We start from the raw sequence: 13,877 nt of genomic DNA, 5'->3' as shown, positions 1-13,877 counted from the left end.
AACCAAATAACCATCGACTCAGGGGCGTTTCTTGTAACTTTCTGAACTGTTTTTTGTTCATTATCTTATAATTTGCCCAACATATTTTCTAATGACTTTTACCCAGGTGCAGAAAAAAATTGTCGTGGGAGAAATTTTCTGTTGATTGAAATTTTTTCTTGTTTTCTCTTGCCTTGAAAATTAATAAAAATAATAAAAAATATTTTTGTTTGTCCAATCTTAATTATAAAAATCACAAAAAAAAAATTCTTGTTTGAATACCCATGAAAAACGAGAAAAAAATTGAAGAGAAATCACTAATTCTCCTAATTTTTTACTTAATAATTTTCGGTATTATCCATTTTTACCCAACACAAACTCAATACCTATGTCAAAATACGACTTGTATCGACATTTTGTGTAGAATTTAAAGGGTGTCTTTGTACAATACTTGATATTGATACAAATACCCCTATAGAAATACGGTCAATTTCCCAATTCCTCTTTTAAAAATTTACTCATTTTGAAAAGAAAAAAAGGCGACTAAGTGACTCTTGAGTAAAAAATACTAGTTTGACTAATCATTAAAACCTGCTTGACTACTGAACCAAGACCCTGACCGGGCCCGTGGTCTGGGTTTTCAAGTTTTTGACTTTAGAAGAAACGGCACGACAAAAGTGACACACACAGCTCTGACTTCCGAACCCTCGCAAGTCGAAACCTTCTTCTTCTTCTTTTTTGTTTTTCTCACATATTTTATGTACAAGTAACAGGAAAAAAAACCCAAAAAATAAAATAAAAGTGAACCGAACCGCGGTATCGTTCCACCAGTGTGACTTAGCCAATCTTTGTGTGAACCCACTTGCGTGCGCTTACTAAACCTTCACGACTTACAAAATCGCCGCCGAATTCCGGTGGCTCCGCTCCAGCAACCCCTCCATCACTACCTTCTTCTTGTACTCAACCGAATCCATATCCAGAGTATCCAAATCCGAATTCATATCCGATTTGATCTCCTTTCGTAGCCGAGGAACGAAGTAGAACCAGGCGGAGGTGCAGAAGACGGCGCAGACGCGGCCCCAAAGGAGGAGGACGGCGAGGGCGACGATGAGGATCGACATTCCGACGACAGGATCGAGGTCGCCGGAGTTCCAGGAGAACGATCCGGGTTGGTGTTTCCGCCGTACGGAGGCAGGGAAGGAGACGGAGCGGGCGGGGGACGCGGGCTTATGGGGGTTGAAGGAGGCGGAACGGCGACACGTGGCGTGTTTGGAAGTGGTCAGCCCGTTCGCGGGCTTTTGGGGCTCGTGCGGGAGCTTCGGGGGTCCGTACTTGGGCTGGGGACAAACAGCAAGGAGAAACGAAGTGAGAAAATTTGCCAAAAGCCAAACGTCTTTCTCGTATCATTTTATCGCGATAAATTCTTCTAAATTTTAAATATTAATTTAAAAATAATGGGATTTTCGTGAGTGAGGTGGAATTATTTGATTATTTTTTAATAAACTTACAATTTAAACAACCAACAAAGTAGTTTATGGATCATAAGACAAATTTGAAGTATTACATAATGTGTAATATTTGCTATATTTTAAATTTAAAGAAGATTATATTACTTGAAGCAATTGTTTGTAAAAACAAAATAATAATAAAATTATTTTTTGTTTGACTAATTTCTCTATTAATAATTATTTATTATAAAATTCTATTTCACTATTTTTTTTTTTTGTGACAAAAAACCCGATAACAGAATTTCCACATTGGAGTCGGAGTTCAGAAGCTCTCACCTTCCTTGCCCGTTCACCACCTCCGTGCTCCGCCGCTGTCCCTCCTTCCGTGTCTCTCTTCCTCTCCTTCTCGACGGAAAACAGCCGCACCACCGCCGTTTTCCCCTCTTCATTCACCTCCTTCACGTCCACCGCCGCCGCGTCAACCGGCACCGTCTTCTGACTCTTCCACGCAGGGTACGTCTTCGACCTCCGGATCAGTCTCCTCCACGACAACGACGACCTCTCCTTCTTCTTATTCCTCGATCGAGATCCAGTACTCCCCTCTCCCGTCTTCGACTTCCCGCCCCCAAAACAAGCCACGAAGCACGAAACCGTACTCGATCGCCGCCTGGGGGCGGCGGCCTCGGCCTCGTCGTCTGCAGCAGCCATGAGAGAGACTCGAATCGGGGATTTTGACGAATGCAGGCGGCGTTTATGAATATTTCTTCGTCAGCTGGACTGGAAAACGGGGATTCGAAGTGAAAAAATGGAGGCCAAGAGGAGAGAGAGAATTCTGATTCGTCGTTGCGGGGGAGGAGAAGACTTGGACCGCGTGGCTGCGTTGCGCTCCCGACACGGTTTTGGTCTTCTCGCGTTCTAGTTTGTGCCATTTTATATGGACGGGTTTACGACATTACCCCTGGGTTTGAAAATTCATTACAAGTGTGGTGCATTAAATTAGAGGGTCTTGTTGAATGGCTAAACTGCCCCTATTATATTTGGAAATGACTTTTGAGGGATAGACTCTTATTTTTGAGGAAAAACCTTGTAAAAATGATTGACAAAAAAACAAAATCAGTTGACCGGCAATGTCTTAAAAATATTTGACAGGTGTAAAATTGTCTTTTCGCGTCTTCACATGACGGCATGGTTGGGTTCACGGTTCTTAAAAGACCGGCACGGGCCACCCGACCGGGTATTTAACGACCAACTACCCCTGGCACTTTTTCCCGGTTATCGTTTCATTTGATTTAACGGTCGCACATCCTACGTGGGACCAGGCGCTTAGATACTGAATTAGTGGTCCGATCTTGGCTCAGACACATGAATTATGATGAAAACCCTTCTTTCTCTCAACTTGTTTATTATTACTTGAGGAATTAAATTCACAAATAACACGACTGAGTCACAATTTAAATACTTGTTATGCCCCATCATGGTCCCAACTAATACACATAAAATATGTAGATAATTTTGATAAATACCAAACCAGACCTGGTCATGGACCCAAGTCTTGATCCATTGAATCGGTGATGACATCATTAATATTTGTAAATGAATTTTAAAATAAAACACTAAAAAATAAATATTGGGAGATATTTAAAAATTTTCCATTGCGAATGCGATCGATGAAGGGGGAGCCTGGAATCGACAATACCTGTTCATCATTCCCACCTCCATTAATCTGGCAAATCGAAACCCTTGTAAATTGTATGAGAGAGTCTCAAACTATAATAATCACTCAACAACTTTCAACTAATAAACATTTTCATGTTTGAATATATTTTTTTTTAATTAGTAAATGCGGGAAGAAAAAAAAAAGATTATTAATTTAGCAATATAAACAATGTTGTTGTTTGACCAATCTTACACGATTCTCTTTTGTGTCATTTAGTGAACAAAATGTAAACAAGTTCAAAAACCTGAATCATGTTTCTTTATTTCGTGCTATCTGCTACATATCTCACTCTTGTAATGTCTATTTTTATTAATTTTTTAGGACTCCATGGATTTAGTTCATGTAAAAAATGATAAAGAGACTCGTTTGGGAGAAAACAAGAGAGAGAAAAAAGGGTTATATACTTATCCAAACCCTCCTCAAGTTGTATTTATAGATATCAAAAGTATTAATATTACAAGAATATCCTTCACCCTAATAAGAGAGTGAATAATAGACATAAACTAATTATGTCAGTGCTATATTTATAAAATAATTTTTTATTTACCATCATACCACCACTGTATACTTTCGTGGGTTTTTCTCCTTAGGGTTTGAACCCCGTCTTCCCCGTCTTTTTTAGTCATGTGGTCTTGAGCAGAGGTGGTTGGATAATGAAGATTGGAACCGGCATCGGGGAGGAGTAAAGATCAGCTATGTCATCATTTGATCAAAATCTGACTTTTAATCTTCCTCACGGTAATTGGTCGATGCTTCGTCTACGCTACGGTAATTTCGTCGTCTGTCTCTGTTTAGGCTTTCCATTGAATTTTACTTTCCTCTGATAGGTGGAGATTGCAGCTCTTCTCCGTGATAGATGCATGTCTCTTTGTTCAAGTTCTTGTTTCTTTCTCTGTTCCTCTCTGTAATCCTTTTTTGGATTTTTAGCTTTACTAATAAATGAAAGGTTTCAAAGATGAATTTAATCAGAAAAGAATTATTGACGTTTTACCAGAGTTGGGTGTTGTCCGAGAGGCTGATTCTCTTGAAATAACAAATCCAAAGTGCTTTTGAATTCGTGAGTACTAGATTTCTTTAAGATCAATATCAAGATTAGCACTGTAATATATCTTTATTTAATCTCGAGTTACAGATTAGAACAGGGAAATCAATCAATGCAGTAACCAAATTAATTCATGTTTTTGTATCATAAATAATCTTAAAAACAAACCATGTATCTGTCTTTCATCTTTCACTACTATACTTTTCTTCCGATTATGGTTAAATCACACCCTCCATTAATGGCTGAGAACCTCCGATTGATCCCGCTTGCAGAGCGTCACCTTCAATCCGTACTTCATATACATGGTCAATGCGAGCTTCGGCGCCACGGGGTGGCCAGGCACCACGTCGACGCGGTAGCGGTAGATGACAGCGGCGGCGACGAATTTCATCTGGTAGTAGGCGAAGTCCTTGCCCAGACAGAGTCTAGGTCCGCCGTTAAAGGCCGTGAATTTGTACGCTGACTCGCTCACGAATCGCCCGTCTCGTAGCCACCTCTCTGGTTTGAACTCGCTGCAGTCTTTCCCCCATATGCTCTCCATTCTCCCCATCGGGTAGATGCCGTAGATAATCTTGGTTCCTTTCTTCAGAACCGTTCCGTCGGGGAAGACGTCGTCTTCTGTAACCTGGGGCAGAGAAGAAAGATGGTTTGGTTAGTGGGGGTCTGTGATCTTTGAAACAGTTCTTTCAATTTTCGACTCTTCAAAACGGGTAGTCTAATCGTAGCAAGAAAAGCTGGATTAAACGGTTTTTTCGGTTGAAAATTCATGAGTTCCGAGGTTTTTTGACCTGGAAAACATCGTCAGCTACTACCAACGGAGAAGTGTTCTTTTTTGGAAGGGGAAAAAAAAAAAGAAGGTTAAGATATGCAAAATTATAATTTCGATCGGAATGGGTCTTTCGATTTTTTTTCTTAGTTATATCACATCAAGAACAGCTGATTAAACATCATCTCCGATTGAAGAATCCTACTGCGGCGATTCGGAGCTGAAGTTTTTTTTTTTTTTTGTTCCTAATTCTCTGATTACCAAGAAATTTGTCGGCCCTGCAGTCAATCTAGACAAACGCGTAAAACAATTACAGAAAATTTGCATAATTTATTCTTCATGCACATTAGATTTGTTTTCATGTAACTTAATGAGGAGAAATTTGTTTTCATTTTTTTGAAATTTTACGCGTACCTCTTTGTGATCAAGTGGAACGGAGGGATAGAGCCTGAGAGCTTCTGTAAGAGCAGCTTGAAGATAGTCCATCTTCTTCACCTCCTCCGGATTGAACACCACCGAAATATTACTCCCCACGTCGGAATCATCCCTTTCGGCGAGAATACGGTGAATCTCCGATAAGATGTTCTTCTCCACTTCTGGGTTCTGGTTGAGGAGCCAGAAGAACCAGGCAAGAGCTACCGAAGAAGTATCCCTACCAGCGAGTATGAAATTCACGCAGATATCTCTCAGGAACTTGTCGGAGTAAGGCTTCTCGTCGTCGTCCTTAAGTCTCATGAAGATCGTCAAAAGATCAGAACGCGAAGAAGCTTTGTCTTCGGATTCCAGCTCGAGCTCCTTCTTTCTGGTTCTGATTACCTCGTCTGCGAACTCGTCGACTGCCTTGATCGATTTCTTAAGCCTCGCTTCATTTCCTAAGTTGAAGAACCTCATGGCCTTCCACGCGGCCATCGGCATGACGAACCGGAGCGCGGCCGCTTCCGTCCCCTCCTCGAACGCCTGGGCGAAGGGAATCACCGGCAGGCCCGGGCGGAGACAGCCGGGGTCGACACCGAAGGCGATCATGCAGACGTTATCGAACGTTAAACGAAGCAGGACGTTCTGCAGATCGAAGGGGGTGGTCGTCTCCACGGCTTCTTCCAGAACAGGCAGCAGGCGATCGTGCACGAGCTCGACGAGGGAACTTGCGGTAAGGTTCCTGAACTGGGTCGAATGGAACTCGATGCTCGCCGTCTTCCTCTGCCTTTGCCACGTCTCGTCGTCGGCGTTGAAGATCCCGTTGCCGAGGAGGTCGTGGAGGGCTTCGCGGAAGTACTTCCCCTTGGGGAAATTCTTGAAGTTGCTCTTCAGGAGGTGCTCCAGGTTGCGCGGATCCGCCGTGAGGACGCTGTTGAGGCTGGAGAACCAGGGTCCCTTGAAGACGAAGGTGCCCCCTTGCTGGATCAACGTCTGCGTCACCCACTCGTAGGTGTTGCCCCTCAGCCCCAACACCATCGATGGCAGCATTCCGATCACCGGCCACACCGGCAGTCCCTGTTTCTTCTTCTGCCTCAGCGAGTGAATCGTCACGAAGATCGTCACAGCCAATAACACCTCCAGGGTCTGCAACTCCGGCATCAACTGCCTCAATACAGTACTCCTTCCATAAACACCCCCTGAAGCAACAGTCACCACTGTATGGTTACTCGAATCAACCATCTTCGTCACGTCAACAACTACAACAGAAGCAAGAACAGCTCCTTATTCTTTCTTCTGATTCTTCAGCAGAAACAATAACATCAACTTCAACAGCAGCAACAACAACACCTTTCTTCTTTCTTCTGATTCTTCTGCAGAAACAACAACAACAATAACAACAACAACAAAGAGCAACTTCAACAGCAGCAAAAGCAGCTTCCTCTTCTTCTTCCCCGTTCACCCTCTGTAGACGATGAACCAAAGTGCATGACAGAGTAACGAGTATGGCGGGGGAAGCTCACGAGTTATAGTGGGAGGATCGTTTCATGGTGTGGTTGGCCTTTTTTGAATCCGTTCGATTTGGTGAGCGTCCTTAGCGAATTGTAACCAAGAGGGGGAATTGTTTTCCACAGTTGGTTCTCATGCCACCTTTATCCTAAGTTTGAAGTAAGGGAATTTTGCATTTATATTTCTTTAGAGTAAGGTTAGGAAAAAGGGTCGTTGTGACAGTTTACCTAATCACAACCATCTTCACCTGGGGATCCATGGTCGAACCTTAGATAGGGGTTCACCCTATGGTGGACCTCCTCGCTAGGGTTTGCTTCTTCATCGGACACTACTCGTTAACTCTTTTTCTTCTTCATTGGGTGCAAGAATAGGAGGAATTTTGGTTTCTTTAATCATGGTTAACTTCATTAATTAGGATTTCCCCTTCAAGGACTCAAACCCAAAAGTGGGTGAAAATGATTAAAAAAAGTGTTTTATATTCTCTAATCACCCCATCAGTTTGCTTGCCTCCAAGAAAGTGTTTTGGTTAAGCTAAGAATTTAAATAATTAAATTATCATTATTCAAGTAATAAATCAATGATAATTTGGATAAATAAAGTGCTTATCACACAGTAAAAGTTCACTGCTCATATTATAGCTAGTACTTAAATGGCCATAGGGTATAGTCCATACACTCTCCCAAAAAATCGGTTTTTAATATTTTATTATATGGAATTTGAGACAGTTGGATTCTTCCTCACCAACCAAATATTAAATTATCGATGTTATGAAAACAAAATTGGTTGTCGATGAATTGGAACAACGATCGTCGTCATACAACTCGTTGAAGTTTAACCTCGTTTGACTCGGAATAAATTTGGTTACTGGCAATATAACAACCATTGTACATGTCTATTATTTTATAACATTAGAGTATAAAAGGCACATTGGGTGTATAATTGGTTAGAGTGTGACAACTATCCCTCCTCTCCTTTTATTACATTAGAGTATAAAAGGCACAATGGGTGTATAATTGGTTAGAGTGTGACAACTATCCCTCCTCTCCTATAGTAATACTAAAAAGGGTGGAGGACTCCAAAACCCTTTATTTAAAAATCCGGAGAGAAAGTGACTCAAAAATGTTTCATAGTGAGTGATACCCTATAGTAGGTCTCCTCCTCCTGCCCCTTTTCACACTTTCACCACATTTTGTGCAGTCTCCCCCAATGGGTGTATAGAGTCTGCTAAAGCCCTTTTTGATAAGTTTGAAAACCTACCCAACTATCTTTTCCTGGAATTCAATCATCAGAGGAAATGTTGAAGGTGCACTCAAGATCTTTCAACAAATGGCCATATAGAGATGTTATATCTTGGAATGCAATGTTAGCTTGCTATGCACAAAGTGGGCAATCACATAATGTGTTAGCCTTAGGGGGGGGGGGGGTTAAGTACCATTCTAGCAACTTCACTTGTAGACATGTATGCCAAGTATGGGAGCCTTTCACAAGCCACTTAAGATAAAGATCAACCGTATAACGCCCTTCATGATTTATTCGTGTAGTAATAATGGTTGTTTTACCTAATTTGGGGTTTAAGGATTATATTATAATTAAGTGCACTGTAAAGGTTTAGAAATTTTTTTATATTTTTCTCATGTTGGGGCACTAACATTAGAAACTGTTTTCCAGTGCATATGAAGTCGTTAACACTAACACAAATTCTTACCTGATCTTCATGTACATGATATGACATGATCTTTATATTGGACATAACTTGATCTTCAAGAATCCACCTTAGGGCACTAACCCCTCTTGAGCTCATTTCGTCTTGAAGCGGCGATGAAGCCGTCCTTACTTTCCACGTTTAAAAATACTTCGTCTACGACCATTTTTTATCTCCTTCGAGACGAAGGACGCGAGCGGGCTTCGTTTTTTGTTTTTTTTTCCCCCCTCGCGCGTCCTCGTTTCCAAATTTTCCTCCCTCTCTCCCGCACCCATCTCACGTCTCCCTGCGCCCCCGTCGCTACTCCCTCTCTTCTCTGCTCCCTCTCGTCTCCGGCCTCTCCCCCTCTTCTCTGGTCCCTCCCTCCCCTCCCCCCCCCCCCCCCCCCCCCCCCCTCTCCCGTCTCCGTGCCTCCCTCTCTTCTCTCGGACTCGCTCTCCGTTTTTCTCTCTCTCTCTTCTCCCTCTCTTCTCCCTTTCAGCCTCCCACTCCCTTCTCTCTCTCTCGCTATTCTCCTTTCCCCCAAAATAGCTTCCGATTTCGTTGGATTTCCCCATTTCGATTTCGATTTTCTTCGATTTTGACATCTGGGCATCGATTGCTTGATTTCTACTTCGATTATGCATCGATTTCCGCATTCGGCATTGATTTCACCCTTTGGCTTCGGTTTTCCCCAAATTTCAGAAGGTATGACTAGACCCTAATTTTTTCATTAAATTAGTGTTTTATTTGATTTAATTTTATTTTCAGTGCCTAATTGGGGTTATTTGTGCATAATTGTGGGATTTAGGGTTACGGTTTAGGGTCTAAATTCTTGATTCGGGTTGGGGATTATTTTTAGGGTTTGGTGCTCGGTATTTAAGGGACCTGGAATTAGGGTTTAGGGTTTATGGTTAACGATTTAGGGTATTTTAGGGATTAATGTTTTTAAGGTTTTTAAGGTTTTGGGGGTTTTGTGTTTTTAAGCTCTAGGGTTTTTTGGGTTTAGGGTCTGGAATTAGGGTGTAGGGTTTAGGAATTTTAAGGTATTAAGCTCTGGAATTAGTGTTTAGGGTTTAGAGTTTAGTAGGTGATAGGGTTTAAGGTTTTTAAGGTTTTGGGGGTTTTGTGTTTTTAAGGTCTAGGGTTTTTTGGGTTTAGGGTCTGGAATTATGGTGTAAGGTTTAGGGTTTAGGGGGTCTAGGGTTTAGGGTATTATGTTATGGAATTAGTGTTTAGAGATTAGAGTTTAGTAGGGTTTAGGGTTTATGGACTGGGTTTGATGGTTTAGGGTTTAGGTTTTATTAGGGGTTTTTTAGTCCAATTTAAACAAGGCTGAGTCTCTTTTTTTTTTCTTGGTCTGATGTGCATTTGGATTCTTCTAATTTTCTGTGCCCAATTATATTATAAATTTGATATTTTCCTGAATTTTTCTCTTTTAGTTTTCTGTTGTTTGATGTGATGAATGAATTTTTGCTTTGACTTTCTGTTGCATTTGATGTAATGCTACTTCTTTTTTTCTTCTGAACTTGTGAATGACATTAGTAAATAAAACAAGTAATCACAAAATCTGGAAATAGATATCTTTACACATACGAAATACTAATAACTTGAGTAACTACTGACAAACTTCTCCGTTGATAAACTTGAGACACCATTCTCTTTTGGTATCCTGTTGAAATCAAAGTTGGCACCTCTTCTGCAAAATGTGTTACCATAGTTCCTAAATTGTAATTGATAGCCATTTACTCTTAGCAAAGTTTTGGACTCCTGTAGTTTTTGTATTGTTGTTTGATATATCGATAGCATATACTTTGAAATTGTTTTTGACTGTTCTTTTGGTTTATTATGGTATTTTTAATGTGAATGTTATTAAAAAAATATTATGAATTGGGATTATCTACCTCATAAATAATTCAAATTTCTGATATTTTTGTTTTCCTGTTATTCCAATTAGCTCTTATTTTTGTTTGGTAATCATTCTAGGTGCTTTGGAAGTATTTTTAGTTATGATTTTGGAATCCCTGAAAATTCTTCTGTATTTGTAATGAAGCAGAATTTGCCAATGGATGAGCTTCAGTTCCAGGGGAAGGTTTAGATATGAAAAATGGGGAAATAAATGTTATGCCATCTGTCATTGTTGTCAAAAGTGATTCATGTGGTATGTTGAAAGTTCATCATTGTGTACTACAACTGTTTTGTTTTTTAGCGCCAAGTTGTTAGTGTGAGGTCTTGGGCCTCTTGGCTGCATGTCTCATGAATGCCGATTCTTGGCAGTGTCAATATAGAACTAAAAGGAGAAAATGAAAAATAATCCAAAGTCAAAGAGTACAAGTGTTTTTATTCCGTGAGGAACTATACAAAACTGCTCACAATGAACTCTAAATCTCCCATCTATGTTCTGATCTAGAGACAAATCCCTATCTATAAATGTTGCTAACACTCTTCATTGGTGAGAATACCATTCTAGATCAACTAAAAACTAATGTATCTTTGGAAAGTATTGAAACTATAAATCTTATCAGAAGGATGAAACCAGCATATGTAGATTGATAACAATCTCCAAGATTGAAGTTCAGTCGTGATTGCTTTTCGAGGACCTAATTGTGCAGCTCCGTAGACTAACTGCTTCCGAGAACCAAACTGGGTCTAAATTCTCTTCACTTGACATATGGCTCTAATACAACTTGTTGATGGCTGAGCCTGCAAGTGAAAGCAAAACATCTGACTAATGCACCATAGCCCAAGATATCGATGCTAGTATAAATCCTTTTAGGTAATCCTTTTTACATAAAGGGAGACCATTGAAGTACCTTATTCTGTTTGCCATCTGTGACTATGGAAGATTACATGCCCCATTGAATTTTTTAATCACGTTTGAGAAAGCACCTTGAATTCGGTCCATATTCGCTGTTACACTTTTACCCACATACTGTTAATGGTATAGAAGCATGCTGTCAGTGAAAGACAAGTGTAATCTATGTAGGGAATAAGATAAGAAACTTAGAATTAACTGGTGGCTTTAGAGGGCAAAGACGACTAGAAAAAAAGGAAGAATTTCTGTTTTTCCTTTGGAGCGATAACTTTATGAAATGGATCTCTGAGAATTATGTATTTTAACTGGGGTTTGAGTTCATAAATGGATGTCTGACAGTTATGTATTTCTGTTTCTCTGTTTCTCTCTCTCTCTCTGAAAAAGATGAGTTTTGTTTCTGTTTTTGGATCTCCTTTTTGTGAGTATTTTGTTCCAGGTGCGGATATTTGGTGTGAAGATGGGTCTGTAGACGATGGTTCTCATCATGTTCTGGGTCAATCAGACTTGGACAGAGAGTGGGAGAGAAGGCACAACCAATTTCATACAGTATCCTTACTTATTCAATATGATTTAAATGTCCTTTACCACGAGTCTGCCAAATTTGCTAAAACTTCTAAATGAGATTCTTCAGGGCAATTCGGCAGCTCATGACCTTCAAATGCCCATGGCAGCTACACCCCCCATTTTCAAGTTGCAGCCATGGTCCTAAATTCTGGCTGAGATGGAAGTAAGGTCTTTTTATTATAGCTTTCTATCATATAGGTTTGGCTGTTTTCTTATTAATAGCCACTTCTAGTATTCTGCAATGTTTGGCCATACTCTACAACCCCTGTATCTGTTACTCTTGTAGTTGAGAAGATTTGAAATAATGAGAGCAGCTATAGAGAGTAGTGCTCTGATTTTATTTGGATGTGCTATTCTGCCTTCCAATTTAGATTTCTAGCTAAAGAGGGGTTAGCTTTAGGGAAGAATGGTAAGGTCAGCATGAATGAGGGTTTAACCGTTGTAAAGAAGCACCTCATGAACTTTTTTCTCTGGCTCACAATGAGGATGACTGTGAAGCCTAGTTGAGTCAGTAGCTCCAAGGATCTGGCTGATACAGCTTTAAGCCGGTGCCTATTCTCTCGAGGATTCGTCTTATGACTTGCCCAGTTGCTGGCCTCCATACTTGCAGCACATTTGATTTGTTTCCAAGGTGTCAACTGGTGCCTGTATTACCATAATCCATTTTCCTTTTCCTTTTAAAAGAAATTTATTTTGGAATTCTTGACAACTCAGATCGGGTATCGAGATGGGCTCCTGTCTGGGAAAGAGAAGTCGGCACAAGAGGGCTTCAATATGGGGTTTAAGCAATCTGTACTTGCTGGTTACAACTGGGGCCTTGTTAGAGGTGTTACAAGGTATAATCTTTTGCTGATGTTTCTTTTTCTAGTTACCCTCTTGTTGTGATACGTTTCTGAGTTAGTTTTGCAACTGTGTGAAGTACACTCTTCTGTCTACCGGATCATTTAAAAGAACAGATGATAGGCAAGTTGGAGAAGGTGCAAAGCTTATATGAAACTGTACAGTCTATTTCTTCAAGAGATGCAACTAAGTTATTCTATGAGGATATGATGCAAAGTGAAGAAGACAAATCTCAATATCATGTAGTCGGTAACGATGACGCTGGGAATACTCAAGGTGGTGTGAATTGCGGTCAGCTGACAGAATTTTCAAGGAACCTTGAATTGTTGCTCCTGGAACTTCCCAATATTAAAGTGCATGGCGCTGTGGCTGGAGAGTGTTAAAAGCATATAAAAGAGGCCTACCAGTCTGAACGAGGCACCATTGTAAGTTCCTAGATAACTGTTTCAGAAGTACTGGTTTATTTCATGATCTGTTCGTTCAACTATTTATTATCTGAGAGTATAAATTACAAAGAGTTCCGTTCGTTTTGATTTTGATTTTTCCATCTTTATCTTCTTCCTTTTATAAATAAAAGAAATAAATAGACGAAAAACATTTATCGTTCACAAATATTTTTCTCAGTAGAACTTGTCGTTTATAAACCTGATTTTTTACTGTTGCCAAAATAATAGTAGGTAAAAGAGAATTTTCAGTTGATATTTTCAAAGTGGTATCCACGTTTTGGCTAATCCATGAGTTATATACTCAAAAAAATCAGAAAAGTTATGTGTTATTCACCTAGTCTCAAGAAGACCTTTCTTTCTGGTTGTGTAACTTTTTTTAGGATCAACCATATTTTTTCGTTAGCTCTCCTCTAGGTTTTAGACCTTCTACAGGGATGCTCAGGCCAGTTGTGATATTGTCTCACCAAGTTCAGCATAACTGGAAGTCATCTTTGACATAAGAGACTACTCTCTCCTCCAACCAACCACTCATCTTTGAAGTCTTTTGATATTTCTAATGTAAACTCTCCTATCCTCTCTTGTTTTATTTGGCCCACCGTATGACACCATAAATTGGCTCTGAAAATATAAGTCCTGAGTAAGTAACAACAAACCCT

General features: G+C 40.2%; 3 protein-coding genes across 5 annotated transcripts; 1 reads left to right on the top strand and 2 right to left on the bottom strand.

Annotated features, from left to right (window-relative positions):
* Positions 1-869: 869 nt before the first annotated feature.
* On the bottom strand, positions 870-2,135 carry LOC137939358 (uncharacterized). Its single transcript, XM_068784634.1, has 2 exons — positions 1,764-2,135; positions 870-1,316 (listed from the first exon to the last, which is right to left on the bottom strand). The coding sequence occupies exons 1-2, from the start codon at positions 2,133-2,135 to the stop codon at positions 870-872; spliced, it is 819 nt and encodes a 272-aa protein (XP_068640735.1).
* A 2,227-nt stretch (positions 2,136-4,362) lies between these two features.
* LOC137938147 (cytochrome P450 86B1-like) lies at positions 4,363-6,831 on the bottom strand. The gene is made up of 2 exons (XM_068783137.1): positions 5,367-6,831; positions 4,363-4,811 (listed from the first exon to the last, which is right to left on the bottom strand). Exons 1-2 carry the CDS (start codon positions 6,606-6,608, stop codon positions 4,422-4,424), a joined length of 1,632 nt encoding a protein of 543 aa, XP_068639238.1. The 5' UTR covers positions 6,609-6,831; the 3' UTR covers positions 4,363-4,421.
* Positions 6,832-8,948: 2,117 nt separating this feature from the next.
* LOC137939239 (uncharacterized) lies at positions 8,949-13,269 on the top strand. Of its 3 annotated transcripts, XM_068784471.1 has the most exons (5): positions 8,949-9,264; positions 10,613-10,717; positions 11,808-11,917; positions 12,650-12,771; positions 12,855-13,269. In XM_068784471.1, the coding sequence occupies exons 2-5, from the start codon at positions 10,657-10,659 to the stop codon at positions 13,156-13,158; spliced, it is 597 nt and encodes a 198-aa protein (XP_068640572.1). In that variant the 5' UTR covers positions 8,949-9,264; positions 10,613-10,656; the 3' UTR covers positions 13,159-13,269. The 3 variants fall into 3 exon arrangements, with proteins under 3 accessions (XP_068640572.1, XP_068640571.1, XP_068640573.1); XM_068784470.1 differs by lacking the exon at positions 10,613-10,717; XM_068784472.1 differs by lacking the exon at positions 10,613-10,717 and having other exon boundaries at positions 11,756-11,917.
* Positions 13,270-13,877: the final 608 nt, after the last annotated feature.

Source organism: Aristolochia californica, unplaced genomic scaffold (genome assembly GCF_029961685.1).
Source record: "Aristolochia californica isolate CCGP_79_NKW_82.1479 unplaced genomic scaffold, dmAriCali1.0.hap1 SCAF_8, whole genome shotgun sequence".
Classification (NCBI taxonomy): Eukaryota; Viridiplantae; Streptophyta; class Magnoliopsida; order Piperales; family Aristolochiaceae; genus Aristolochia; species Aristolochia californica.
Note: the sequence above shows the minus strand (reverse complement) of the source record. Positions and strands in the feature narration are given on the sequence as shown.